Genomic DNA, 26,738 nt, shown 5'->3' with positions numbered 1-26,738 from the left:
GGCCCCGTTGCGAACTGGTAGTAAAGGTAGGTAGAACTGGTAGTAAAGGTAGGTGAGCGGCCCCGTTGCGAACTGGTAGTAAAGGTAGGTACCTACCCTGGAAGAAACACTCTTAAGAAGTTCTCAAGTCATTACAGTTAGTCCTCATTTCACAACTGCCTCATTGAGCAACCATTCACGGTTATTACAGTGATGAAAAAATGATTTTGCAGGCTTGTAATGAGAAAAAAAAAAGCTGAAATAAGGTAAGCACAGTCACAATTTCACTTAGTCACCATATCACTTAATGACCAAGTTGTCAGTTCCAATTTTGGTTACTAAATGAGGATTACCAGCATTGAAAGGAAATCATAAACTACTTTTCTCAACTCCACTTGTAATGTTAACTTCCCCCTTCTTTTCCCAAATTATCCTTACCCTTTAGTAGAGGTTTGGAGGGGGATGGTCACCGGTATTTCTTCTGGGTATCCTGTAGGAATTCCGGACAGCAGTTTCTAAGAGAAGCCAATCCCATTGTAACCTACCTAAGCATTGGCCTTCTAAAAGCCAGTATCCTTCAGTGCAGGAACAAGTGTATCCTCCTTCAGTGTTGATGCAGATTTGGGTAGGGTTGCACTGATGTGATTCAGTTGCACATTCATCGACATCTGCAATGCAAGGAATAATTTAGGATTACTTTATTATTCAGAAGGAAAGCCACATTTATTTTAAGTTCTGGGTCCCATCCCTATGATACAGCATAAAAAGATTCATGTAACTAAATAAATCAAAAGGAATGCCAAAATAAAGTTGGAGTTGCTTTCAGAATGCCTCTGAGGCATTGGAGATAATTCACTCTGCGCCAAGATCTGAATGAATCAAAATCATTGACAGTACTCCACCCACCAGATCCTCTGTCTCTTATCAAGTTAATTCAATGTCAGGGGGTGTTCGTAATTTCTTGTGTTACATTGACTGGTCCAATTCCTGGAAAACAACATTTCTGAATTCATACCAACTCAGCATCCAGCATCCTGTTTCTGTCCTTGTTTCATTACATTTCTTTTTACAGGGAAGAAAACCCAAGGGATGGTAAGAGCTGCTGCAAAATCATTCTTCAGCATTATTTAGGAAACTGAGTGTAGTAGTACTGTGGTTTAGCAGTTGCAAAGAAAAGAAAGTCAATGAGATAGAGTTTAGGGAGAATCCTCATCAGTGGGGAAAAATTGGTGATGATGATAAAAATGTATAGGCTGCCCATCTTATATATATATATATGACTCTTGGCGGCTCACAATTAAAACAGAATATAAACAGTGAAACACAACCAAAATAACCAAAGCAAAAACAACATAAAAATAACAGCTGAGAAAACTCACAACCGATGATACGGGATCATGCATACCATCAGGTTTAATGACAAAGCCAGGTTTTTATGTCCTGCAAAAGGGCAGCATGGTTGGGGCAAGTCTAATTAGGAGAGAGATGTTGTTCCAGAGGATGTGAGTCATAGCACATCCTCCCTCCTGGATGCTGACAGGTGACATCTTTTCATAGACAGGACACAAAGCATGCCTCTCTTGCCATATCTCACAGGATGGATAGACAGCACTGGGAAGAAATGGTCTCATACGTACCATAACTGATGGTGGGACAAAGTTCCACTAGGAACTCCTTCCCTGACTTGGTGCCAATCTTACACAGCTCTATTTATCCAAATTTTTGGTGCTGCTTCTGCTGCAGTGACAATTTTATGCTAAGACTTGACTGGCTTATTACTACCCTGGGCAATTATGATTATTATTACCATTAATTTCAGCCATGTGATAGTAGATAGTGCAGTACCTGGAGACTGAATAGAAGAAAAAATGGACCAAATACAAAGACCTGCAAATAGAAATACCGTGTTTCTCCTAAAACATGACCCAGTCCAAAAAGAAGACCCAACACTGTTTTGTGCGCATGTGTTAAAATTAAGCCCTACCCCCAAAATTTGGCCATTTTCTCACATCTCTTGCAATGCAGACAACACGAGGTGAGAAGGCAAGGGGGTAAGGGTGGGGGGGAACTTGCCCCACTCACCCCACCCGCCTCGCCTGTCCACCGGACTGCTTCTTTCACCGCTGAAAGGAGTAACCCACGCGCCCCACACACCTGACCTGGCCACCGGGCTGCTTCTTTCATGGCCGAAAGGAGTGATCCATGTGCCTGGCCTGGCCACCAGGCCACTTCTTTCAAGGCCGAAAGAATGATTCACTCATGCGCCAAATGTTCCACATAGCAACAAAAATTTGGGGCTCAATTGTGATCGTAAGTCGAGGACTACCTCTATTAGTGAGAGTCACCCTTCAGAACCAGAAACTGAGCTCATCTCTGTCTTCTGTAGCCAATATTTAACTTGAGGTCAAATTAGAACAGGGGATTGAGATGAAATAAAAAATATAATAGGAAAAAAGCAAACACAACTGTTCTAGAAAAGACAGTAATATGTATACTTATTGACTATAGGAAGCTAGATATACAAAACCCAAACAATATCAAATCAAACAAAACTGAGAGAGAAAAAGAGAGAAATCACATACACAAGTGTTCCAAGGACATTCTTTGGCATCTTTTTGTTCTTTGAAAAACTATTAGCAAAGTAAATGGACCAGAGAGTATTATGCAAACACAACTTCCCCATTCAATTGCTTAGTTTAATGCAACCGATCAGTCTGCTGCCAGGACCTTGAACTGGGAACATCCCTGAAATATGCAACCAAATACGGTTTATCAACTTTTTCACTTCGTCTTTTATAAAAAAATTGTCTGATTGGCCAAATTAGAAAGTAATGACCATGTGTGACCCAGAAGCAGATCGTCTGCAATGCTAATACTGCATTAATATGAAAGAACAGCAACATTAATTACATGTAAACTTCACCCAAATGGTTTTTTTGTACTTACTAAGCATCCCTTTATTTACTTTAATCTCCTTTATTTTAAGTCCTTATTAGAATCTGACATGGAACTCTGAGAATGTTGGTCTTGAACAAAATTTGGCAGAATATGAAAAATATTTAAAATAGATTAAATCTTTTCTTTTTAGACACTGCTCTTCTATATCATCAGCTTCATATAATTATGTCTATCCTAACATTGTATAATTTTCTCTGAGCTACAGAAACACATTGTATGATTTTGTGTTTGCATCCAATGATCTATTTGAAAAGGTTTGCTCATATGAGGGAAAAACATAATTTAAACATTTGGAAATTACATAATTACAAAATTAATGGCAAGTTACTCTAAAGTTCCAGAGTAAAGTACTTAAGACATTATATGTAAATACAAGCCTTTGATAACATCCAGCAGGACTTATTCCATTTGTGTTGCTATCTTTCCTAAAGATGCTTGGATTAATCATTAGTAGAAATGAGGTGAAATGCCAGTTCATAGACTGAATGAGGGGAAATGCCAGTTCATGATTCAGATAGCCAATCACATAACCCGAAATCAGACCAGGACTCAGAAAACTATTTAAAGGTCAGTGCTCCCCCAGATAAGCACAATCCAAAGTGCACCAAATCGCCAAGCTCAGCGCTCAAACCAACAATAGTTCATAGATTTTCCAAATTGTAATCACTTAACATTCCATTAATTTGTGAATTACTAATGGTACAATTACTAATGGTACAATTGCTGGAGTCTGGAGTCCCCAACCCCTGGACCGCAGCTCAGTACTGGCCCGCAGCCCGTTCAGAACCAGGCTGCGGAAGCAGTGGGTGAGCAAGTGTGCATACGCGCAGCTCCACTTGCAACCTGTGAGCATGCACGTACGAAGTTCCATTTGTACAAGAAATGGGCACACATGCCTGCTGCATGCACAATTGGAGCAACGCATGTGCACTCGCTCACCGCTTACACAAAACCATCCCTTCTACTGCTGTCAGTCAGCAAAGCCAGAAAGGTTGGAGATTGCTACTCTAAGTCATGAAAATGTTTGGTGCAAGCCCTTTAAACAGTCAAGAATATATTGAATGTAGTTGAGAATCTTCACAAATTATTCCTACTGCTCCTGAAATGATTTGCCTATCTTATAGTATAGCATTCTGTATAGGTAGTCATCACTTAACGACCAACTCAAAAAAAGCTACTTATGATCTGGATTCAAAGTTGGGATATTCCTCCACCTCCACCCAGATGACATGATCACATTTTGGGCACTCATTAACCAGACCGTTTGTAGCATTCTCTAGTCATATGATTATCATAATACAATTTATAATTGTTTTGCCAGAAACCACCATTTACTTCAAATTTCCAGCAAAAAAAATCCCCATTGCAAATAATGGCCCACTTAACGATCACAGCATTCACTTTACAACTTTGGCTTTTGTTTTATGACTTCCACATTTGCTTAACAATCCCCATTAAAAAAAGGTTGTAAAATCAGATTGGTTATGTGATGACTTGCTTAATGACTGTCCCACGTAAGTCAAAGTCTGCCTGTAGATTTTTAAGGCTGTGTTTCTACACATACTTTGTGTTTAAATGCTTAGATTCCTGACATTTGGGAATTAGTTATACAAAGAAATCCAAATACATTAATCCTTTGCCAGAACTGTTCATAAAGCAAACAATCAGCAGGATACCCATGAAAAATGGCTGTATATGTATAAAAAATATCTAAAATCCTTAAAAAGACAGTAATTTTCAAGTTCAACTAAAGATGTAAAAATATGTAAAACACCCCCTTTAAAGCACTTTTAAGTCTTTCAAAGCCTGCATTAGGCATTATAATGTAAAGATGGTCTACTTAATATGGATTTGGGAATTTTTCTTAAGGCCAAGCTAGCAACCTTTGCTTTTCATTCATATTCATTTAATTTATTCCATTTAGGCACCACCTAACTCTGAATTGGCGCTGGGTGGTATACAATGCAATCAGTCTGAATAAAAATATAATACAGCAAAAAAATTTAAAATCCTTTTCTTCCTATGAGTGTCTATGGAGATTCTCAGTCATCCAGATCATGTTTGTCCCAAAGGTGCTTTTTCAAGAAGCACCTGGACTTTCTGGTTTTTCTTTGAAAACGTCTCACTTCTCATCCAAGAAGCTTCTTGGTTGAGAAGTGAATCGTCTTCAAAATAACCCAGAAACTCCAGTTGCTTCTTGAAAAAGTACCTTTGGGACTTCCTATGAGTGGTATGTGTCTTCCACAATCTCAGATCTACCATCAGAGGCTGCGACATTGAAGGTTCTGTTCAGCATTTTTATTTATTTATTTATTTATTTATTTATTTATTTATTTATTTATTTCTGATTAAAAATACAAACCAATTAAAACATTTAAAATTTCTTCTTAAGCCAGCCCGGCTTGCTGGAAAAAGTGAGTTTTAAGGGCACGGCGGAAGGCACTGAGGTCTTGGATTCTCCTTATCTCTGGGGGCAACTAATTCCAGAGGGTAGGTGCCCCCACAGAGAAGGCACTCCCCCTGGGGGTCACCAGCCTACATTGATTGGCTGATGGCACCCTGAGGAGGCCCTCTCTGTGGGAGCGCACGGGTCGATGGGAGGTCGTCGGTAGCAGCAGGCGGTCTCAAAGATAGCTAGGCCCTATGCCATGGAGCGCTTTAAAGGTGATGATCAACACCTTAAAGTGCACCCGGAAGACCACCGGGAGCCAGTGCAGCTCGTGCAGGAGCGGTGTTACATGGGAGCGCCATGCTGCTCCCGTCACTACCCGCGCTGCTGCGTTCTGGACCAGTTGGAGCCTCCGGGTGCTCTTCAAGGGGAGCCCCATGTAGAGAGCGTTGCAGTAGTCAAGGCGAGAGGTGACGAGGGTGTGAGTGACTGTGCACAGGGAATCCCGATCAAGAAAGGGCCGCAACTGGCGGATCAGGTGAGCCTGACAAAAGGTCCCCCTGGTTACAGCCGTCAGATGTTCCTCCAAGGACAGCTGCATATCCAGGAGGACTCCCAGATTGCGAGCCCTTCTGTGGGGGCCAAAGACTCGCCCCCAATAGTCAGTGATGGAGTCAACTGTCTATATCGGGATGCCGGGAACCACAGCCACTCAGTCTTGGAAGGGTTGAGCTTGAGCCTGTTTCTCCCCATCCAGATCCGCACAGCCTCCAGGCACTGGGACATCACTTCAAGGGCATCATTGGGGTGGGCTGGGGTGGAGATGTACAGCTGGGTGTCATCAGCGTACTGGTGGTATCTCACCCCGAAGCCACGGATGATCTCGCCCAGCAGCTTCACATAAATGTTGAACAGAAGGGGCGAGAGGACTGATCCCTGCGGCACTCCACAGATGAGAGGCCTCAAGGTCGACCTCTGCCCCCCGCCAACACAAACTGCGACCGGTCGGAGAGAAAGGAGGAGAACAAATGCAACACAGTGCCTCCCACCCCCAACTCTTCCAGCCGGTGCAGCATGATACCATGGTCGATGGTATCAAAAGCCACTGAGAGATCTAACAGGACCAGAACAGAGGAGCAACCACTGTCCCAAGCCCTCCAGACATCATCAACCAACCAATTTTAGCTGTTCCTAACATTTATTTATTTATTATTTATTTATTTTGTCGCATTTCTATGCCGCCCAACTCCCAAGGGACTCTGGGCGGCTTACAACAGAGATTAAAACAATGCAACAATATCCCATACAAAAGTTAAAAGAAGACATTAAAACATTAAAATGTTAAAACACAATTTGTGGCCGAGTCTCGCAAGATCACTATAACGAGATCAATGGCCTCAGGCCTGCCAGAAGAACCAGGTCTTCATCACTTTCCGGAAGGCCAATAGGGTGGGGGCGGTCCGGACTTCAGTAGGTAATTGGTTCCAGAGAGCCGGGGCAGCCACAGAGAAGGCCCTCCCCTGTGGGCCCGCCAGCCGACATTGTTTAGCTGACGGGACCACTTAGTGGGATCTTACCAGTCACTGGGAGCTATGTGGTAGAAGGCGGTCTTGAAGATAGCCTGGTCCTGAGCCACATTACACTCTTCTGGAGAGAGAATTCCAGTATTGTTCCTGGGATCTGTTGGAACCACTTTCTCAGCTTAGGGCTTACAGCCTGAGTGCTCCTACCACCATTGAAACCATTTTAGTTTTTACTTTCCACACCCTTTCTAGTTCTTCTTTCAGGCTCTGGTACTTCTCCAGCTTGTCATACTCTTTCTTCTTGATATTGGAGTCACTTGGCACTACTACATTTATCGCCCCTGCTGTCTTCTGGTCCTTGTCTACCATCACAATCACAATCACCTTGTCTACCATCACAATCACTGCCCTGAGTCCTTCGGGAGTAGGGTGGTATACAAATCAAATAAAACAAACATAAAACATAAACAATGTCTGGTTGATTGGCCAGTCCCTGCCTGTCTTGATGATGATAATAATAATAGCAATAGCACTTAGATTTGTATATACTGCTTCACAGTACTTTATAGCCCTCTCTAAGCGGTTTACAAAATCAGCATCTTGCCCCCAACGATCTGAATCTTCATTTTACCAACCTCGGAAGGATGGAAGGCTGAGTCAACTTTGAGGCGGTGAGAACAGAACTCCTGGCAGTGAGCAGTGAGTTAGACTGCAGTACTGCATTCTAACCTCTGTTTCACCACACAATGATACCAAAATATTCATAATATTAATATATCAGAAGCAAGAAATTGACCATGATACCAGCTGGAATAGCAGGAGAATAGAAGGGAATTAGGAGACTGCTAAGAGTATTTTGCATTTTTTTAAAAAAAATTACTGTTCAGAAGAAGTAAGATAAATGACAGCACCTTAATCAGCATTTGAATGTGGAAGGCTGAAAAACATAGACTATTTAAAACATTGACAAACAGCACACATCACCAAACTATTCCTATACATCAAATTCAGATTCATCAATCCAGGTGTATCAATCCACATTTCTTTTATCCATCTCCATATGTGAAAAGTGTGGCTCTTTATGTATTCAATCTTCTATTTATTTTTACCTCAGCTTAGCTGTTCAATTGCCCACCTCCACCCCCATTAAAAGCATTTCTTAAAGAAATAAAAGCAAACTTCTGGCTTTCATTTATACCAATATTGGAGCTTCTTTATCTTGCCTTTGGTCTTGTAACATTGCAATGGTCTATCTCTCTGGATATACTTATTCTCTGTTCTGTTTTTGTCCTTTTAGACTAGGGTTCATGGTCAGTTTCTTCCCCACCCTCATGTGAACATTCCAGAATCATCCTCATCTTCCACAGAAGATTTTTCCCACTGAATGCTTGGAAATGCTTGTTGGCTTTCCACCAAGATGAATATTAAAATGACATTAAGCTCTGTTTTCTTTGACCCTTTCTGCACACTTTCTAGTTTTAGGATATCCGTTTCGAGGTGAGGTGACCAAATGGTATATTCCAGAATGTTGTTTTTGGCCAGGATCCTCATTAGGAACAACTGATGGGGCACAAATGAAGTTATTCTGAGACTACCCACTACTGACTGCCTGTGCAACTGCATGCTTTATATTATAACTACCAGCCCAGGAACAAACTCAGACAGAAGCTCTTGAATCACAGCGTGCCTCATTTTTATTCTGTAGCCGATTAACAGACTTAGTTCCAAATATCAGAAGAGCAGGTGTTTTGGCCTTGGCAATTGATAGCCATTATAATGACAACACATGATTTTTTTAGAAAGACTTTGGTAGAAACTGTTTAAAACTAACCAGTTTTAATTATAAGCATAAGCTTTCATGAGCTTTATGATATTTAAGAATTTATGATATTTAAGAATTTCTCACTGGTGTCTCTGACCCGCCATCTTTTCAGTTGCATTGGGAAAAATCTTAATAGGTTCTGGAAAACAAAAGATTGTCCATTCTTTATGTGTGATCTTTGGCTTTGCTGAAACCAGACAGCTTATGCAGAGGAAAGTAAATTGCTTTTCAAATGTTATTAAATTTTGGGTCTGTTCCTTAGCCAGCTGTGCTCCAAGTGCAACCCTCATAAAGCTACACTAATTCTTCTCTAAGCAATGTGGCTTTGGGGATTCTTTCTAAGCAAAGAAGATATATTGGACAAATGCCAGCACTGGAGAAACATCCTTGAGTGGTTTTGGCTTGAAAAATATAACAGCTGTGTCCTCATTGCCATTAAACGGACAGAGTCTATGTAATGTTTTTACAAATGTACATATTACAAAGTCCTATCCCCTTTTACTTCTTTCAAGTACTAAAGGTATTTAGAAATGCCTTTAATATCAGTTGAAAGAATAACTCATTTATGGTGCAATTTACCGGTCGTACTTATTATAAAAAGGTGTTCTGCTTTAAAACATGAATAAATTAAAGAAATCAGGATCTGATGTAATACTTAGTTGAGTGTAGTTTATCCTTAATAATTCATTTGATAAACTGCTTTACAGTATTGAAACTTTTAAAGAAGGCAATTACCAGGATAAAGTAACAAAGCTATGTTAGCTTTTGGCAGAAAAACACACAGAATAATTGTTCACTTTTACATGAGTTTTAATTTTTTAAAAAATAACCTGGTGCTTCATTAGGTCCACAAATACATATGTTGTTATTTGTTTATGCATCTAAGGGAGAATTATTATGATGATACCCTCAAAATAATAAAGTCTATGAACTTGAGAATCAGAATTTGAAGAGATTGGAGGCATATAATCAGCTGAAAAGGGAGAGGGAGTGTAAGCATGAACTGGGGGTCGGTGATGGCGGTCAGATTTCATGACAGTCAGTTAATGGCAGGGGGACAGATACTGAATGAGTGATAGCTCTCTGTACTACTGGCCAAAAGAAACTAGAGGTGATCAGCTAATAGTTTCTATATGTAAGCATGCCCAGATCCTAATCTCTGAAAAGAGCTGAAATGGAACAAAATGAAATATCATGATTATTCTTTGGGCTGTAAACTAAATGGTGAATTTGCAACAGAGCTGCTCTCTTTGTGATGGTATGTATCTATGATCTGAATACATGTTCTATCTGTTGTTAATCTCTGCACCACTCCATGTTGCCTCTTATGCAAAGGTTCAGAGTATAAGCATCTCATGCAGGAATCCTTTTGTCATTTTACATGAAGAGGACGCATCAACCGAAGCAATAATGTATCACTGAACACCATGGGTCAAGCTAGATATTAACTATATCTGCACATAATAATATTGACTCAAGAATCCCTTGGCCACCGCAAGGATCCACATCTGGAGCTTGAGGTGAAGAATAGGCTTAATCCTTGCTCTGTTGGGTTTTTTCTATAAACTCCATGTCAGTTGCTTTATTATTGTGTCTTTGGTCTCAGAATTGGAACTTGCAGATTATTATTTTTTTTGCAATGCATCATATTTGCTATATAGTCAAAGAAAATGGACTTGGTACTTCATAGAATGTGGCTGCAGATAACACATAATATAATGTACAGTTCTGCAGGGACTGTTCACATAGAAACTATCTGCTTTGGCATGAAATGTTAACAACACTGTGATGTTATAAAAAGAAATGTCACAAGGCATATTTAAGTAACTGTGAAAGGCATAATTCTATGGGGTAGAATGGCAGTGGAAGTAGAATTGGGCCATAACTAATCCATATAATGCTCAAAAAGGTAGCTAAAGGGAAATGCAAAATAGTCTTTGAGTGAGTCGGAGACAATCATTTTTGCAGAAACATTCTCAGAACCGTCATTCCATTGACAAGCACTTCAGAGCAACAAAGCATTAAGTCCACCCTCCCAGGTAAATCAGACAGGAAGCATAACTAGATGACTAATTCTACATTATTGTAAGGCTGCAGTAAAGTTGTGTCCAGAAATTCCTGCCCTGCAGCTCCGTTCAGGATGATACAAACTATTTGGGGAGGAACAGGGATGTGGGGGGCAAGAAGCCTGCAAGCCACTCTGATGGTTTTATCCATTCTTTGTTGATAAAATTGGTCATGTTTGCTCAGAGATAAACAACATTTGGGCAGAGCCATGCAATATGAATAGAGTGATAACTTGCAATGTAATCTGAGATTCTTCTGAATTTGTGCAAGCCAAGGAAGTAGACAGGATGCTCTGTAGTAAGAAATCTTCCATTTGTGGTCTGGACCCATATCCTATTTGGCTGCTATGTTGAGCACGTGTGTCTGTGTGCAAATGTATGTATAATCTTTATATCTTAACTCATTTTTATTAGATATCAGGCATGTATAAACATTACATCTTGATTGTAGTAAAGCATTTGATGAACTACCCCCATTAAATGCTGATTAGGGAAACTAGTTTATGAGCTGGATTTCATGGCAATAAAGTGGTTACATAGTTCTCTTGAAAATTAAGAATGCTCATCAAATTGGAGTAGCAAGATTTGGAAGAAGAGGAAGAAGATGGGATTCTTATTCAATCTGCAATGTCACAAAATTTTATGGGAAAATTTATATCCTAGAATATTGAATTAAAGTTTAAAATGATCTTGATAGGTTGGAGAAATGGGTTGAAAATAACAATAAAATTTAACGAGAGGTGCAAAGGTCACTTAGGAAACCTAAGACCTGTTCTCGCTTTTTCTAGAGTAGAATACATGGAATAATGGTTTTAAGTGGGGGGAGGATAGATTATGATTGACTATTAGAAAAAAAATCCTAAATTAAGGACAGCTCATGGTGGACACAGGAAAAATAGGGACATTTAAAAATAATTCCATATGCCTATATTGATTCTTACTAAACTTAAAATTGAAATGAGATGCATGTCCTAACATCTAAATACTTAAACACTCCATCAATTGTCATATGTAATAAAATCACAAATAGCATATTTATAGCTTACCCAGACTGTGAGAACACTTAAAGGAAAAGACGTTTGCTTCCTGTAAAATTTAAATACCATATTATGTTACATCTTTTGTTGACCAATGAGTGTACAATCAACAGCATGTTGCAGCTAGTGCTGATTCTTACATGATAAATATATTGATATTTCTAGCTGTAGTCACACTTTAAATGTTTGGATCATTTACGAAACATATATGCATGTATGCATTTCACATATAATGTGAAAAGAGGCTGAGTGAAGGAATATAACTGTAAGAATCGGCAAAAAAAAAAAAAAGGTTAGATACTGTATATTAAAAGTCCACAAGGTGAAATGCAGCATTTATGTTTCTAAAAGGCAAAATACATTTATTCTTAAGACAAGATAATAAAGCAACTTTTGCCTTTCCTTATAGCAGCCTTGGCCAACCCTGTGCCCTCTAAATTTGAAAATGCTGTCTGGCAAATCTGCAAATGTTGATAAACGAATTCATATTTCTATATATTTTGGCCAAAGATCTTGATTGTGGCATAGGAATGCAGCCAGATGTAGATCTGGAATCAAAATGAAGAGAACAAATAAATCTGAACCAAGAAACATAGGAGCCAAGAATAGCAATCAGTTTGATATGTCAATATGAGTGCTGCCATCTCTTGATGCTATTATCAAAGCTAAGACAGCACGATTTTCCAGAAGACTGAAGACTATTTCAACATGACAGAAGGCATGTGGAGACTTCAGGAAAGTTTCCATAGTGGAGAGTAACATGGACAATACCCAAACTAGCAGCTTGGAGCAGCCATCATTGCAAGCTCTTTTCTCTCGGAGTTTGACAGCAGATGTAACCCAAAGAAAACATATTGCAATCACATGACCGTGAGGGATGGTGCAATGGTTGCAACTTTTTCCAAGGCCATTGCAACTTCAAACCATTGTTAAATAACAGTTGTAAACCTGTCACTTCTCCAACTTAATCCAAAACCATAAATATATATGCAAAAGCTTTTGGTGCAGTGTACAGATGGTATTGTCCCAATTATTTCATGGCACATGACATAACCAAAAGTTACTAATGGTCAATGTAATTTAATTGTTCCTGATTTTTTTTATTCAGTAGGTGAAATGCTTCCTATCTTAAATTATATTAAAATAGACGGGAAATATTAAAAGCTGTATTAATTTCATATTTTGACAGTACTAAAAGACAGAGAGAAATAAATACTGCAATGAAAGGAAAGCCAGAAAACAGATTTGAAAAAGAGAGCAAGTAACAAATGAAAGAGCTACTTGCTTCATTTAGACATAATCTTAAATTATAATAGCTCCCTGTTCTTTTTTGCCCTTGGGTGAAGTCAGAAGAAAAAAAAATCCATTGCTTTTGTTTTTCATATTTTTAATCATGGTAAATTGCAAATATGGGCTGGTGAAGAAAGAGAAGGAAGTAAACTACTATGAGGTTCATTCACATCACTCTAAATCATATACATGAGAATCAATTCCATTTGCTACAATGGAAGGTTTGAACAAATCTAAATTTTAATCTTGCTCAGAAAAGAAACTTTGGGCTTCAGACTTTAGTCTAACATTTCTCTTAGGATTTTTGTATGCAAAATGAACACTGTTCTAATTTCTCAGAAAGAAGAGTAAAACAAATATATAATATATAATTAAATTCTGCATGTCTTGAGAATCAGGTTTTTTTCCAGTTCAGACCTGCTCTTACTATGATAAACCTGCTTAAGTGACAGGAAGTCTCATTGCATTGTGAGTACTGTGTTGTCCAATGAAAGGAAAACTGGCTTTTCGTTATGGAATTTAATGTTGTGAGAAACCAACTCTTCACTGCACATTTATAAAAGTGAATAAAACTAAAGGAGAACTGCAAGCAAAGGAAAAGCCAAGAAACTGTTTTAAAAAATTAATGAATCTGTAATTTGGAACTAGATGGTGCTTTTTCAGTGCTTTCAACACTGAAAAACATCCTAAAAATGATTAAGAATAGGGACAACACATATTAAAATTTAGTGCCTCTAGTCCCAGATGAACAATCAGAAATGAAAAACAAATGGAGAAAGAAAAGAGCCAAAGGACAGGGTGTTACAGTTGGAACTTGAAATAGTAGTTCAAATTCCAGCTCATAAAAATGGACTCATTGGGTGGGAAAAAACATGCCTCAGCTTCAATTCTACATCTGTAAAAATAGGATGGCTGAATCCAAAGGCTAATTGTAAAAAGAATATGAAAATAAACTAAGGAGCATAAAGTGCTAAGAATACCGATGTAGAGGGATTAAAAAATTGGGAAAGCTAATTTTGGGCAGGGAATCACCATCCCAAAGTAAAATTAGAAACATTTCCAAGGGGACCTAGGGAGAGATGTGAGGAGTGTAGACTTAAAACTAAAGGAGAGGGGAATCCTTTATGTGTGCACTTTTTAACTTAGCCACACTAAATTTTAAAGGTTAGGGCTGTTCCAAAGAAGCAAGGACAATAATTAGGGAAGGATTACCAGGTACTTGGTCAGCTTGTTTTCCATCAATCTTTATAAAAGAAGACATGGTTCCTATCATGACATGCGTAGCATTTAATGGAGAGACCCCCAACCTTTTGGGCACCAGGGAACAGTTCAGTGGAGAAAGTTTTTTCCATGGCCCAGAGGGGGCATGATTTTGCGTACTGCCTGCATACCATGGATGGGGCTTTGCTTGTTTGCATGGCCCGGTTGCTGGCATGCTGTGGACCAGTGCCAGTCTAGTCTATGGACCGGGGGTTGGGGACCCCTGATTTAATGCACCAAACTTATTTTACAGGGAAAGGCAGTCACCTGCAATGGCATAAAAGGGAAGGAACCAGTGGTGGGTTGCTCCTGGTTCTGTCCGGTTCTTCCAAACTGATAGTAAAAGCGGCGGGAGGCTCCACCCATCTGCCCAGATGTTATAAGGTATGATCTCTGCAGTGCAGAAGTGTGCGCACAAGCACGCGAGTGAAGCAAGTGCACATGCTCCCGTTGTGAATCGGTAGTAAAGGTAAATAAAACCCATTAGTAAGTAGTGGAAGGAATCTAGCCAAACAGCCTTCATTCAGGGTTGCTGTATTTTAGGAAGATTATATCTAGGTTGCGTAAGATGTGTAACCTTTTTTTTTTTAGTTGCTAGCCTGCAATTTGGATTTTCTTCATACAGCTGAAATTTTTCAACGCAGCTGTTGTCTTTCCAGTTTACTGTTATCCAATCAGTTCATGTCTAGGGACTGCCAGCAATCAAACCTACCTCCGTAAATTTTAATCTGTTTTTAAATTATTGGGGTGTTTTAATCTGTCTGGGCCAAAATGGTTTAATTTGATTTTATCTGTTTTTTTAAATTTTTTGTATCTATGTATTTTATTGTTTGGCTGTTCACCGCCCTGAGTCCTTTGGGAGTAGGGCGGTATACAAATCAAATAAACTAACTAACTAACTAACCTCCGTGAAAAAGGGGACATTACCTTTGATCTTTCTCTCATCTCTTAGATTAGTGGGGTGTACTTTTTTTCTTTGCACTTCAGTGAATCTTTGATATTGAGTCTGTTCTGGGACTAATTTTGCATCACCCTTCTACTTTTCTCTGTATATATGGAGAAAGCACGATTCTGTAAACTTAACAACTCCAGAACGAAGTAGTTATAATGACTAATTAATTTCTTTTTAACTAGGCATTATGTCCATGCTGAATTCCTAACACAGAAACAGTCTACAGTTGTTATTATACATATATACATTTAAGAAAAAAGAGCGACTTTTTTGAATTAGCCAAAGATGATATTTAGCTAATATTTTAACCACAGTAATCTTCAAACAATAAGGGGAGGTCACAGGTATAATGCTGTATAACAGCTCTGGAAAGGATATATTTCATGCTACTATGATGTAAGCATATCTCTTTCCTAGGTACAGCTTTAAGTAACTGATAATGAATTAACACTGAACAATAAATCAAAATCACACCATTAAAATATAGTCTCACAGGGGCTCACTCATAATAAGTAAACCACAGCAAGTTTATCCAGTGCAGGTGCAATTAACAATTTTTACAGATGTTTGATGTACGTATTAGCAAGTCAAATGCTAATCAATGTAAAGAGAGCAAATAAGCATTAACTTGGTATACTGCGTAGTCAATTTGAACATTCAGAGCAAACCAATCTATATTAGTCTAATTATAAAGAAAGAACAAGAAATGCAACCAGCATTATTGGCATCATCTGGGATGGGACAGAATAACCTCCTCCAAAAAGTTATCCAGCCGAGGTTTCACTCTCTCAACATATTCCGTTAGTCTTCTTCCTCCTCCACAATCCTCTCTTACAACAAATAGTTTATTCCAAAATAACATTCAAAAACATAATTTTATCATGAATTAATTTTAGCTGAAAGACTTCCAGTTACTAATTGGATAAACGTGCGTTTTAAGATAATCCATGATAATGCCAGTAGGGAACCATTAATGATAATCCTCAGCAGCTGCTATTGTATCTATTCAATAATCAAGAATAGATATGGAGTCCTCCCTCAGAATGAGGCATCATGATCAGTAGTCACTTTGCAGATGGCAGGATCTACTATGGATGTTTGGGGAGGTGGGGGGGGTTATTATTATTTAAATTGAATCCAATAAACAGTATCTACATGTTCATTCTTTCATGTGTTAAAGAAAAATAAATAAATTCTTTCCTGACCACTCATCCTTTGAGGAACAGAACAAAGTGCTCTCTCCTATCCATCTTTTTCTTGGATTTGCCAACTTTCAGAATCCAAATATGTCAACATACCTAATCTATTTCTTTTAGTCAGTTTCACAAAATGGATGGAACATTCTTTAAGTTGAAATTGCCTGGATAAGGAATGTGCATCTTCCCTGAGCAACGTCCCACAAACAAAACAGATTGTACCGCAACTATGAAGAATATTATAGGTAGTCTTCATTTAGTGAATGCCTCGTTTAGTGTCCTTTTGCACTTACAAAGGAGATGAAAATGCAATTTCATAACCAATCTTTGAATTTATAACTTTTGCAGGTCTATAAACCAAAAAAGAAAAGTTAAATTAAAAAAATAAGTACATTTGTGGTTTCAGTTAGTGACCATATTGCTTAATGACCAAATTGCCAGTGACAATTGTGGTTGCTTAATGAGAGCTACCTGCAGGGGTGAAATCCAGCAGGTTCTGACAGGTTCTGGAGAACCAGTGACGGAAATTTTGAGTAGTTCGGAGAACCGGTAGTGGAAATTTTGTGTACAACCTCTGGCTGGACCCAGAGTGGGGTGGGAATGGAGATTTTGCAATATCCTTCCCCTGGAGTGGGTGATAATGGAGATTTTGCAGTATCCTTCCCTGCCATGCCCACCAAGCCACACCACGCCCACTAAGCCACGCCCACAGAACCGGTAGTAAAAAAAAATTGATATCACCACTGGCTACCTGTAAAACTAAAAAAATGCAAGAAAGCGGCAATTGCCCAAATAAATAGCTCTTAAAGCAACAAATCATAAAGAGGTTTGAAAGAAAACAGTACAGCTGTAGTCAGAATCATGTATTTCCTGATGAAGGCGGTTGGCACATGAATGAGATATATTCACTATTTATCTCGCATTAGACGGTTCATAAAGCTGGCAGTCAGAACCATCAGTATGAAGCTACGTGCCTCACGTGTAAGCTAATAGTCCGAAAGACAAGATAACAAAACAAAAATTTGCCATGATAAATATCTTGCTTTGGCAGAATAAGCAATTCATATGTGGTACCGAAGCCATTGACCTATTGAAAGATAAACAAGGCACAATAAAGCAGGAAAATGCTGTGCAGGCCATTTGCCAATGTTTTGCTCCTCAGTCATGAAAGCTTGGACCAATCCCTTGACTAATGACCATAATTGAGCCCAAAATTTCTCTTGCTAAGTGAGTTTTGCCCCATTTTACAACTTTTCTTATCACAGTTGTTAAGTGAATCACTGCATTTGTTAAGTTAGTAACATGGTTGTTCAACGACTCTAGCTTTCCCACTGAATTTGCTTGTCAGAAGGTTGAAAAAGGTGATCACATGACCCTGGGACACTGCAACTGTCATAAATGTGAGTCAGATGCCAAACATTTGAATTTTGATCACATTACTCTGGGGATGCTGCAATGGTCGTACGTGTGAAAAACGGTCATAAGTCACTTTTTTCAGTGCTGTTGTAACTTCAAATGGTCACTAAATGAATGGCTGTAAGTCGAGGCCTACCTGTACTCCCTCTTTGTCTCTGTCTGTCTCCCTCCTCTCTCTCACACAGTTCAGATAGCAAATTGTGATAGGCTAAAAAACTACACAAGACAGGCATAAATGAAACATCTTGCTATTTACCTACACACTGGTTGTTTTCATTCATTCGATACCCAAACCGACAAATGGGAGGTGCTCTTCCAATAGTAGGATAATTTGGAACAGGAGCTGGGACTGGAGGCGGTGGATACAAACTGGATGTGTAAGGATTCGTATATGGGGATCGCTGGTTGGGATTTGTTCGTGGAATGCATAAATAGCCCCCGTTTTGGTTGACACACACCATATCTCCTCTACAGGCCTCAGCAATAGTGCGGCATTCATCAACATCTGAAATAATATAGAAATGGAAATATTAATTCGGATCTCTGCTGATTGATAGTTTGTGTCTGATTAATCGCTTGTTGTTACAGTCAGCTAATTAATTAAATATTGTATTTACTTTTAATCACATCATAAATTACTTATGCTGCTTTTCATTTTTGATTAAGAAAGGGAGAAGTTTACAGACATAGACTGGTTTTTAATAATATCCTCCCCCCACCCTCAATGCAATACATGTAAAGCAGTAAGGACCAAAACCCACTAATTTCAAACAAATAAATCAGATCAAATAAATAGAATGGGCACAAATAAATAAACAAATATATGAAAGCTCAGACAGTTGTTGATTCTAAAGTTTACTAATATATCCATTAAATTGATATTCAGAACAATGCTATGCATGTTCGATGGGTCTTATTCCCAATATTGCTTAGATAAGAGAATAGAAGGGGAACTCATCAAATTCATAGATCAAACTAAGCTGGCAGGAATAGCCAACACCCAAGAATACAAGCTTAGTATTCAAAAAGTTCTTGACAGACTTGAACAATGGGCCCTATCCAACAAGATGTAATTTACTATGGAGAAAAGCAAGGTTTTACACCTAGGCAGGAAAAACCAAAGATACAAGTACAGATTAGGCAAAACCTGGTTCAAAACAGTAACTGAGGGACCTTGGAGTCCTAGTGGACAATCACTTAAACATAAGCCAGCAGTGTGCAACTACAGCCAGAAAAGCTAATACAATCTTTGGTTGTATAAACAGAGACATAGAATCAAAACCACATGAAATATTAGTACCACTTTATAAATCCTTAGTAAGACCACACCTGGAATACTGCATGCAGTTTTGGTCGTCACATTACAAAAAAGATGTTGAGACTTTGGCAAAAAATTGCATCTTTGGCTTAATATATTGTATGAGTCCAGATGCTATTGTTTTAATCAGATTTATATCTTATCATAGAAGAGAATATTTGTAGCTCATGGTTGAACTGTGGGGTCCTTGGTGCTCTCTGAGCTTGGTTGTTTTTTTCCAAACGTTGCTACCCGAATGAGTGCTACCTTTCTCCCTACTAGCGCTGATGATGCTACTTAGTTTGGTAAAGAAATGTCTGCAAGAAAACATTCAAAATCAGAGAGCACTAAGGGCACATATCTTATCATATTGTCCAAACCTAGTTATGATGTATTTAGTACACTATGGATATATGACTTATCTTAACAAAGTGTAGGTCAGATTATAACTTTATATCCAGCCCTAGACTGATTACCTTTCATAAAGTGGATTGTTTCATTTTGGCACGTGTGATTTGTGAATTAAGACGTTTGCAAAACCATGGTTTGGTGAATACCTATAGTTGGTTGTAATCACCCCATATATTAAGGCATAGACTAATTTGACCCTATTTTGGTATCAGCTGAGTAAAAATCCATTTTACCTTGCTCTTTGTTTCCAGTAAAAGTAGAAATGGTCTGATTTCCTGTTCTTCCTCTACTGTAGAGTTTTATTTCTAATTACAAAAATGACAGCCTTTTCCTGTTCAAGTCATAGCACTGGCACACACATTTTAGGTTGGCTTTTTTTTCTGAAGGCAGCAAAGATTTGATTTGGCGGTTGTAAAATCTGGCTCTTGATCTAGAATTTCACGCGTCTTATATTCTTTTTTTGTGTAAACCGTGCAAAATGTTGGATTGTGAGGATTCATTTAAGATCTTCTGTTTAAGCTCTCAGCAAAATTTTAGGCGCTTTCGTGGAGTACTAAACTGTAAACTGACTTCAGAAAGGCATGAACAAACTGAAGAATAAGATCAGAGAGCCAACAGCCATTTTGGAGAACAAAGGCTATTCCCATTTAGAATAATAAACCAATGTTGTTATTTGAACATGCATGCATCCGGGTGTCCCTTTTGAGAGAAAGAATGCGAAGGCTGAGATATATGCATGCAGCATCATTAGCATTTGAAAATCATGACCTCTTTTCCACAGCAGGGGATGTGCATTCTGACCCTTTAGGATATGATTTATCACACAACTCTTAGAATAGCAGATTCTGGGCAACTGCTGCAAAAACCTAGAAAACAGCTTATTCAGCATGATCCTTGGATGAGATTAGTTCCTATTTGAGTTGAATAATGCTTTATAAATTTGTTTTTATGTTTGATTTATCTTTGATGGCAAATACAGATGCCTATATGAATAACAATAATAACAAAGAGGAAGAAAAAAAGGAAGCTGCAATTTCTCAAAACTCCCTTGTAGCATTTGGTGCACATAGAGCCCACTCGCACACTGAAATGGTTGAATGGTTAGGAGAGGAGACCACTGAGTCTCTTGCATTGTTCAGGCAGGGCCAAAGTGATCCAGAAGCCAAATGTTGCCTCTGAAAGGCCGTACTCCAAAAACCAGTGAGAGACAGATCAAAGAAGTGGATGGAGCCAGGAAAAAAAATCGAGTTGGATTTAATAAAATTGACATTTTAATTATATCACCGATGCTTTTAATTAATTAAATATTTTAAAAAAATATTTCCTAGTTTTCCTTTTCTGTTGTAAAATGATTATGATTTGGCCATACTGTTTAGAGATCTTCTCATGGCTGTACTCAAAGGTCCCATGATTCTTGCGTTTCAGGCTTTTCATTCTTGTTTCACAGAATTAACTTTTCTAAACTGCCATGACAAACTTTCCTAACTTAATTCCTGCCCAGTGTCATGGATGACAACTGCCATCACTTGTAAACAGGATGGACATTTGTTGTGCCTGGCTGGAAATGATAATGAAATATGCAGGCCATACATCTGGAGGATATTAAGTTAGCAAAGCATGCTAGATAGCATTTAGAGACACTTATGTCATATTGGCATTACTTGAATTATTCCATTATTTACAAATGGGAACTGATGTGATGAAGGAAGAAAGCTGTCATTTTGTTGATTATTAGATTTGCATCAGAATCAATGTACTATCTAAATACATTGCTCTATAAATCTGCTTAATAAATAGTTTGCCTGATTGTGTTGTTGCCATCGCGGGTGTGGTGAGAGTTGGGGGGGTAGGAGTTGAACTGTAAATTTTTAACTAATGTTGTATGTCACCCAAAATAATTGGGCAGCTACCGTATATAAATCTGTTTAATAAACAAATAAATATTTTTTCCTCCATAAGCTCCGTAATGTCTTAGTTCTATATCTCTATTTAGTATTTTCACTGCAGGCTTTCAATAGCAGCAGTTCTATTTACTTTTTGCTCTTGTTTTATTTTCTTGGTTATAAAGCAGGACTTCAGAATTAGTCTTTTTGTAGCTATACGCACTGGATGTTATATTTCAAATTCAGCCATCAAGACATTGATTCTTCCCTTTTATGGTCAGTTCCAATTAAATTAGTTGAATCTAGTCTTATTCAATTGAAGATGTAATTAATAAATCATACTTTTTCATACTGAATATAAACATAACCCAAAGTTTCCTGCACACACTGCTTATAACATATGGTACACTATTAGCTGAGACAAACTGGTATAATAAAAATCTTACCTAAGCATTGGCCTGACACACGATCCATCTCAAACCCATTTGAGCATTGTTGCTAAACAGAAAAGAAAAGAGGATCAGACAATGAACAATTAGAAGAATGCAAAATTATAAATCAGAGGGAATATCATGTTTTCTTTTTCTCTTGGTAGCAATAGACATGAAAAAACCTGATCACTAACTGAACAAAAGCTAGCAAGATGAGATGACACAGCCACATGCATTTTTTATATTTGGTAAAGTTTATAATAAATTTAATATTGTGCTGTTTTTCTTTTTCCCCTATGCCAGCCCATGTAATCCTTTCCCTTCTTTCACACACAGTCCGTATCTCACCTGTGTCGTTCCATGACCAATGAGGCAGCCAACAGCCATGAAAATGGGCATTAACCTGCAAGAGGTATAACAAAGTTATTATATGTATAATATATAAATTATTAGTTATTATAAGTTATTATATGTACCAAAGCAATTTGAATTAAATAGAAACCAGCTGTTTTTAAACACAATAGCCCAGCTTCCAAAATTACATGAGAAAAAAGTGTGCCTAAAGCAAGAGTGGGAAACCAGAACCTTTAATGTGGCTGAACCAAAGTTCCTAGACAGCACAATGAACATTGTTAATACAACAAACAATGCATATACAATGCAACAAACTTGAAACAAACAAAAAAACAAGAGAGTCAGTTTGATCTGATGATTAAGGCACCAGGCTAGAAAACAGGAGACTGCGATAGGTGACTTTGTGCCAGCCACTCTCTATCTAATTTACCTCATGGAATTGTATTGGGGGAAATTAGAAGGGGAAGGAATATATTCTCTGCCTTGAGTTATTTATAAAAACAATAAAGACAGGGTAAAAAAAAAATCTAAAATACAAAACAAAAACTTGGAGGGCCACAGATTCCCAACCATGAGCTAAATGTAAAACACCTCAGTACTGCATTCTGATAATATATACCAATACCTGCAATAATTTATAGCTGACATGGCAGAACTGAATCAGTTTGATGTAGTAATTAAGACATCAGGCTAGAAATTGGGAGACCGTGAATTTGAATTCTGGCTTAGGCACAAAATCAGCTGGGTGACCTTGAGCCACTCAATTTCTCTCTCTGTCACATCTGCCATCCGAAACACTTCAGCCTGCTTCGCTTCACTGGCATCCTGCCATAAAATGTGGGAGCGGCGAGAAAGAGAATGTAGGGCGGAGAGATGACAGGAACCAGAGGTGCCAATCCAGAACAGGCCGGCGCATCCAAGGACATGAGCATGAGAACAGGATGCGAAACTACACCAAAGAGGCGTCAAACCTTAAAGGTGTTGCCAAAACACGAAATTCGAATATTATTGGACATTTATGAACTGTTCAAGGAGGGAGGGGCCGGGAAATAGGGAAAAGGCAGGTTTTGAATGGGAATATTGAGATCCAGCTTTGGTTATGTTGTAACCATTTGGCTTTATTAAAAATATATCTTTTGCTACAAATGGAGTCGAAGGTCTTTTTTGCCTAAATGTCCAAGCTTGGACAAGCCTGACACTCAACCTGAGGAAGAAGGCAATGGCAAAGTCTTGCCAAGTGAACTGCAGGGATAGTCCATGCAGATGCCAAGAACCAGCACAGATTTAAAGACACCATAAATAAATAAACAAACAAAGAAATGGCAGAATAACAGAGACTGAAATTGCAAAGAACACTGACTCTATAACGGTCTCTGTTATTTTGCCATTGATTTACTTATGGTAGCTTCAAATTATATATAAATGTTATATATCACAGAGCCTGAAATCAGGTCTCAAATAGCCAGCTCTGAGGCAAAATGTATACAGTATGCTCCCATATCTGAGGAACTGGGATATCCAACAGAACAGCCTCTGGTAGCAGTTCCCCCGAGAGAGATTAGGACTATAAATCCCAGGTATCCTGTTGGTCAGGAATTCTTGGAGTTACAGTCTGAGCATTCTAGAAGGTACCACATTGAGGAAGATTGCTGGAGAAAAGTGGCTGCAATTCAGATGAGTTTTCATCCTTTCCTTTACATCTGTTTTTTCCCCCCCAGTTCCGAATGGTCCTCTCATTGTATTTTTTTCACCAAGGAAAAACCCATGGTTCATCCCTCAACAGGAAGACAGCCATTGATATGGATGAGGACTGAGGACAGCAGAATCTGAGCAGGGAAAATGGGTGAGGATGCTGGGAGTTGTAGTCCCAACATAACCAGAGGCAGTAGTGGGTTTCAAATCCCGTCACTACCGGTTCGTTCGTGGACACATGCGGGCAATGCTTCTGCGCATGCGCAGAGATGTGCAGGTGGGTGGGCGGAGCCTTCTGCCACCACCGCTACTGGTTTGCCCGATCCGGGGCGAACCGGTAGCAACCCACCACTGACCAAAGGTAGTCACCTCAAAGAACTTTCTGCATCATCCATCATTTCCTGCTTTCTCTTAAAATCTTTCCAAGAGATGGTGCGAGTCCAAAGGCAGACTGCATATCCCAAAGGAAGATTGTATTCCAAGGAAGATTGTAAGATTGTGGTCTTAGTAAGATCACAGTTAGAATACTGCATCCAGTTTTGGTCACCCTATTCTTAAAAAGATATAGAGATTCTGGAAAGAGTGCAAAAAAGAGCAACAAAGATTATTTGTTAGGGCTGGAGGCTAAAATAGATGAAGAACAGTCGCAGGAATTGGCTATCTATAGACTAGTGAAAAGGACAAGTGGGTGACATGATAGTAGTGTTCCAATATTTTTTGGAAATTTGTAAATATTTGTAAAATAAAATATTTTGAGAGGTTGCCACAAAAAAGAGGAGGTCAATCTATTTTCCAAACCACTAGAAGGCAAGCAACGGATGGAAACTAACCAAGGAGAAAAGCAACCTAGAACTAAGGATAAATTTTCTAACAGTGAGAACAATTAGCCAGTGGAATGGCTTGTGGCTGCTCCATCACTGGAAGCTTTAAAGAAGAGATAACCACTTGCCTGAAATGGTATAGTGTCTCCTGCTTGTGCAGGGGGTTGGACTAGAAGACCTTCCAACTTTATTATTCTGTTCTATTCATGGAAGAGTCACTTCACAGGACAAAAAAGAAAGAAAAACAAAACACTGGCCATAAGTGACAACCAGTGTCCAATTCAATCGGACATTGCAACAATCTAGGCATCCTGACAAACAAATTCACATCTCCCAATGACTGCAAACATATACAGATTAGAGTCATATCTCATAAGAACTTTGCATGACTGGAACGTATGAAGATAAATAATTACTCTGCTAGAGCAGGAAAAATTCTGCTGAATCCTGAATCTTTCCTATAATAGCTAGTCATTAAATAATTTTTCCTCCTGAGATAGAAATCTCTTATGTTAAAAATATTACTTTCACATTCCTCTTAGTTGTGTCCACTGCTTGACAGGGAGTCATTTTCATAGGCATTAAAAGAAAAAAGAGGCCACACCTGAAGGAAAGTAAATCTAATAGCTGAAGTAACTGAAAATGCCAGATATTTCCCTTTTATTTTGTATCCCTTTCTCGGTCGTATCTTCTTTTAAAAATCTAACTGTACATTCTTTGGTGAAGTGATATTTCCTTTATGAAACCCCATAAAGAACAGTAAGCACAGCTATAGAAATAGTAAATAACAATGTAAAAACCAATTCAATCTTTCTTTATAATTTCAGTTACTTCCTCTTTTTTCAAGCAATTTGTTTTTTCCTGCTTTGAAAAATAAGAGAAATGTCCTCCTAAAAGATTTCAATCTGGAACTACTTCTTCAAGATAGTTATCTTCACGGGAAAAAAAATAATAGCCACAGCATATGATATGTCTGTACAGTTCCCTCAGGAGAAATTGAGTTAGTCAGCAGCATATTAGTGCAAAATATTTTTTTAAAACACAGTCCGCTGCTGTAAACTGATTTTGGTCTATAATAAATGTTGATGCACTTCTGCACAAAAACTTTTCATAGACTCTGTAAATGGCTTCAGTGATAAACAGCTGAATTCAGTACAAAGGGGCATATTGTCAGATGTTAGATCTACATAATACTAAAGGAATAAATTTATTCCTCCCCTCTCCCGCACAATCTCTTGCAAATATAATGGGATGTATAACTTAAGTAGCTGACTCAGAACTGCATTCAGCAAACTATCAAAAAAGAAACAAAATAGTAACGTAATGCAGAGAACATACCTTTTAAATGCTGTCATGTCCAAAACTGATGAATAAAGCCAAGGAGGTAAAACAATAATGCCCGTACAGCTGAATATCTAAAAATACTTTTGTACATTAAATCTTTTGCTAGAACTTCAGACCTACCATCATTTAATTTCCAGAGAATGAAAGGCCAAATCATAGAGAAACGGGGAGAGAGAAAGAGAGACAGAAAGAATGAGGGGAAGAAGGGGAAGGAAGGAGGAGGGAGGGGAGAAGAGGGAAGGGAATCAGAGAGGTCTGCTCCTCCTCAGACACTGGAGTGAATACAGCAAAAGCACCTGGTTTTGCTTAGTTCTCTTCTGTAATTCAGCATTAAACCAATTGGAGGAGGAATGTTAAAAATGAATACTTCATTTTCTAAGTATGTTAAAACAATGCAAATGGGAGGCCTCAATCTAGGAACAGCTGGTTTAGATTAGAGAGCTCACCAACTGGCTAGACTCCTTACAACACTCCTAAGAAGCCTGTCAGATGAAAAATAAAATGAAATCAATAAAAGCAAGGGGAACACTTCCTAGACAGTGTACTGCACATCTGGCAACACTGGCATGAGCAATCAACTTCTATCAAGATATTATGGAGAGATCTGCAAATATCGA

The 26,738-nt window shown here is 38.5% G+C and overlaps 1 protein-coding gene across 1 annotated transcript in view; it reads right to left on the bottom strand.

Annotated features, from left to right (window-relative positions):
- Positions 1-26,517, bottom strand: part of FBLN5 (fibulin 5) — a 50,281-nt gene extending 23,764 nt beyond the window's left edge. Inside the window, exons 1-5 of the mRNA XM_034418347.3 lie at positions 26,116-26,517; positions 22,259-22,313; positions 21,926-21,977; positions 18,145-18,393; positions 525-647 (exon numbers count right to left, since the gene is read on the bottom strand). Of these exons, the coding sequence (XP_034274238.1) occupies positions 525-647; positions 18,145-18,393; positions 21,926-21,977; positions 22,259-22,313; positions 26,116-26,132 (496 nt within the window). The 5' untranslated portion in view covers positions 26,133-26,517. The remainder of the gene's footprint in view (positions 1-524; positions 648-18,144; positions 18,394-21,925; positions 21,978-22,258; positions 22,314-26,115) is intronic.
- Between the last annotated feature and the right edge of the window lie 221 nt (positions 26,518-26,738).

This window comes from Pantherophis guttatus, chromosome 1, assembly GCF_059756535.1.
Source record: "Pantherophis guttatus breed Tessera chromosome 1, ASM5975653v1, whole genome shotgun sequence".
Taxonomy (NCBI): domain Eukaryota; kingdom Metazoa; phylum Chordata; class Lepidosauria; order Squamata; family Colubridae; genus Pantherophis; species Pantherophis guttatus.
This window is presented reverse-complemented; position numbering and strand designations above follow the sequence as displayed.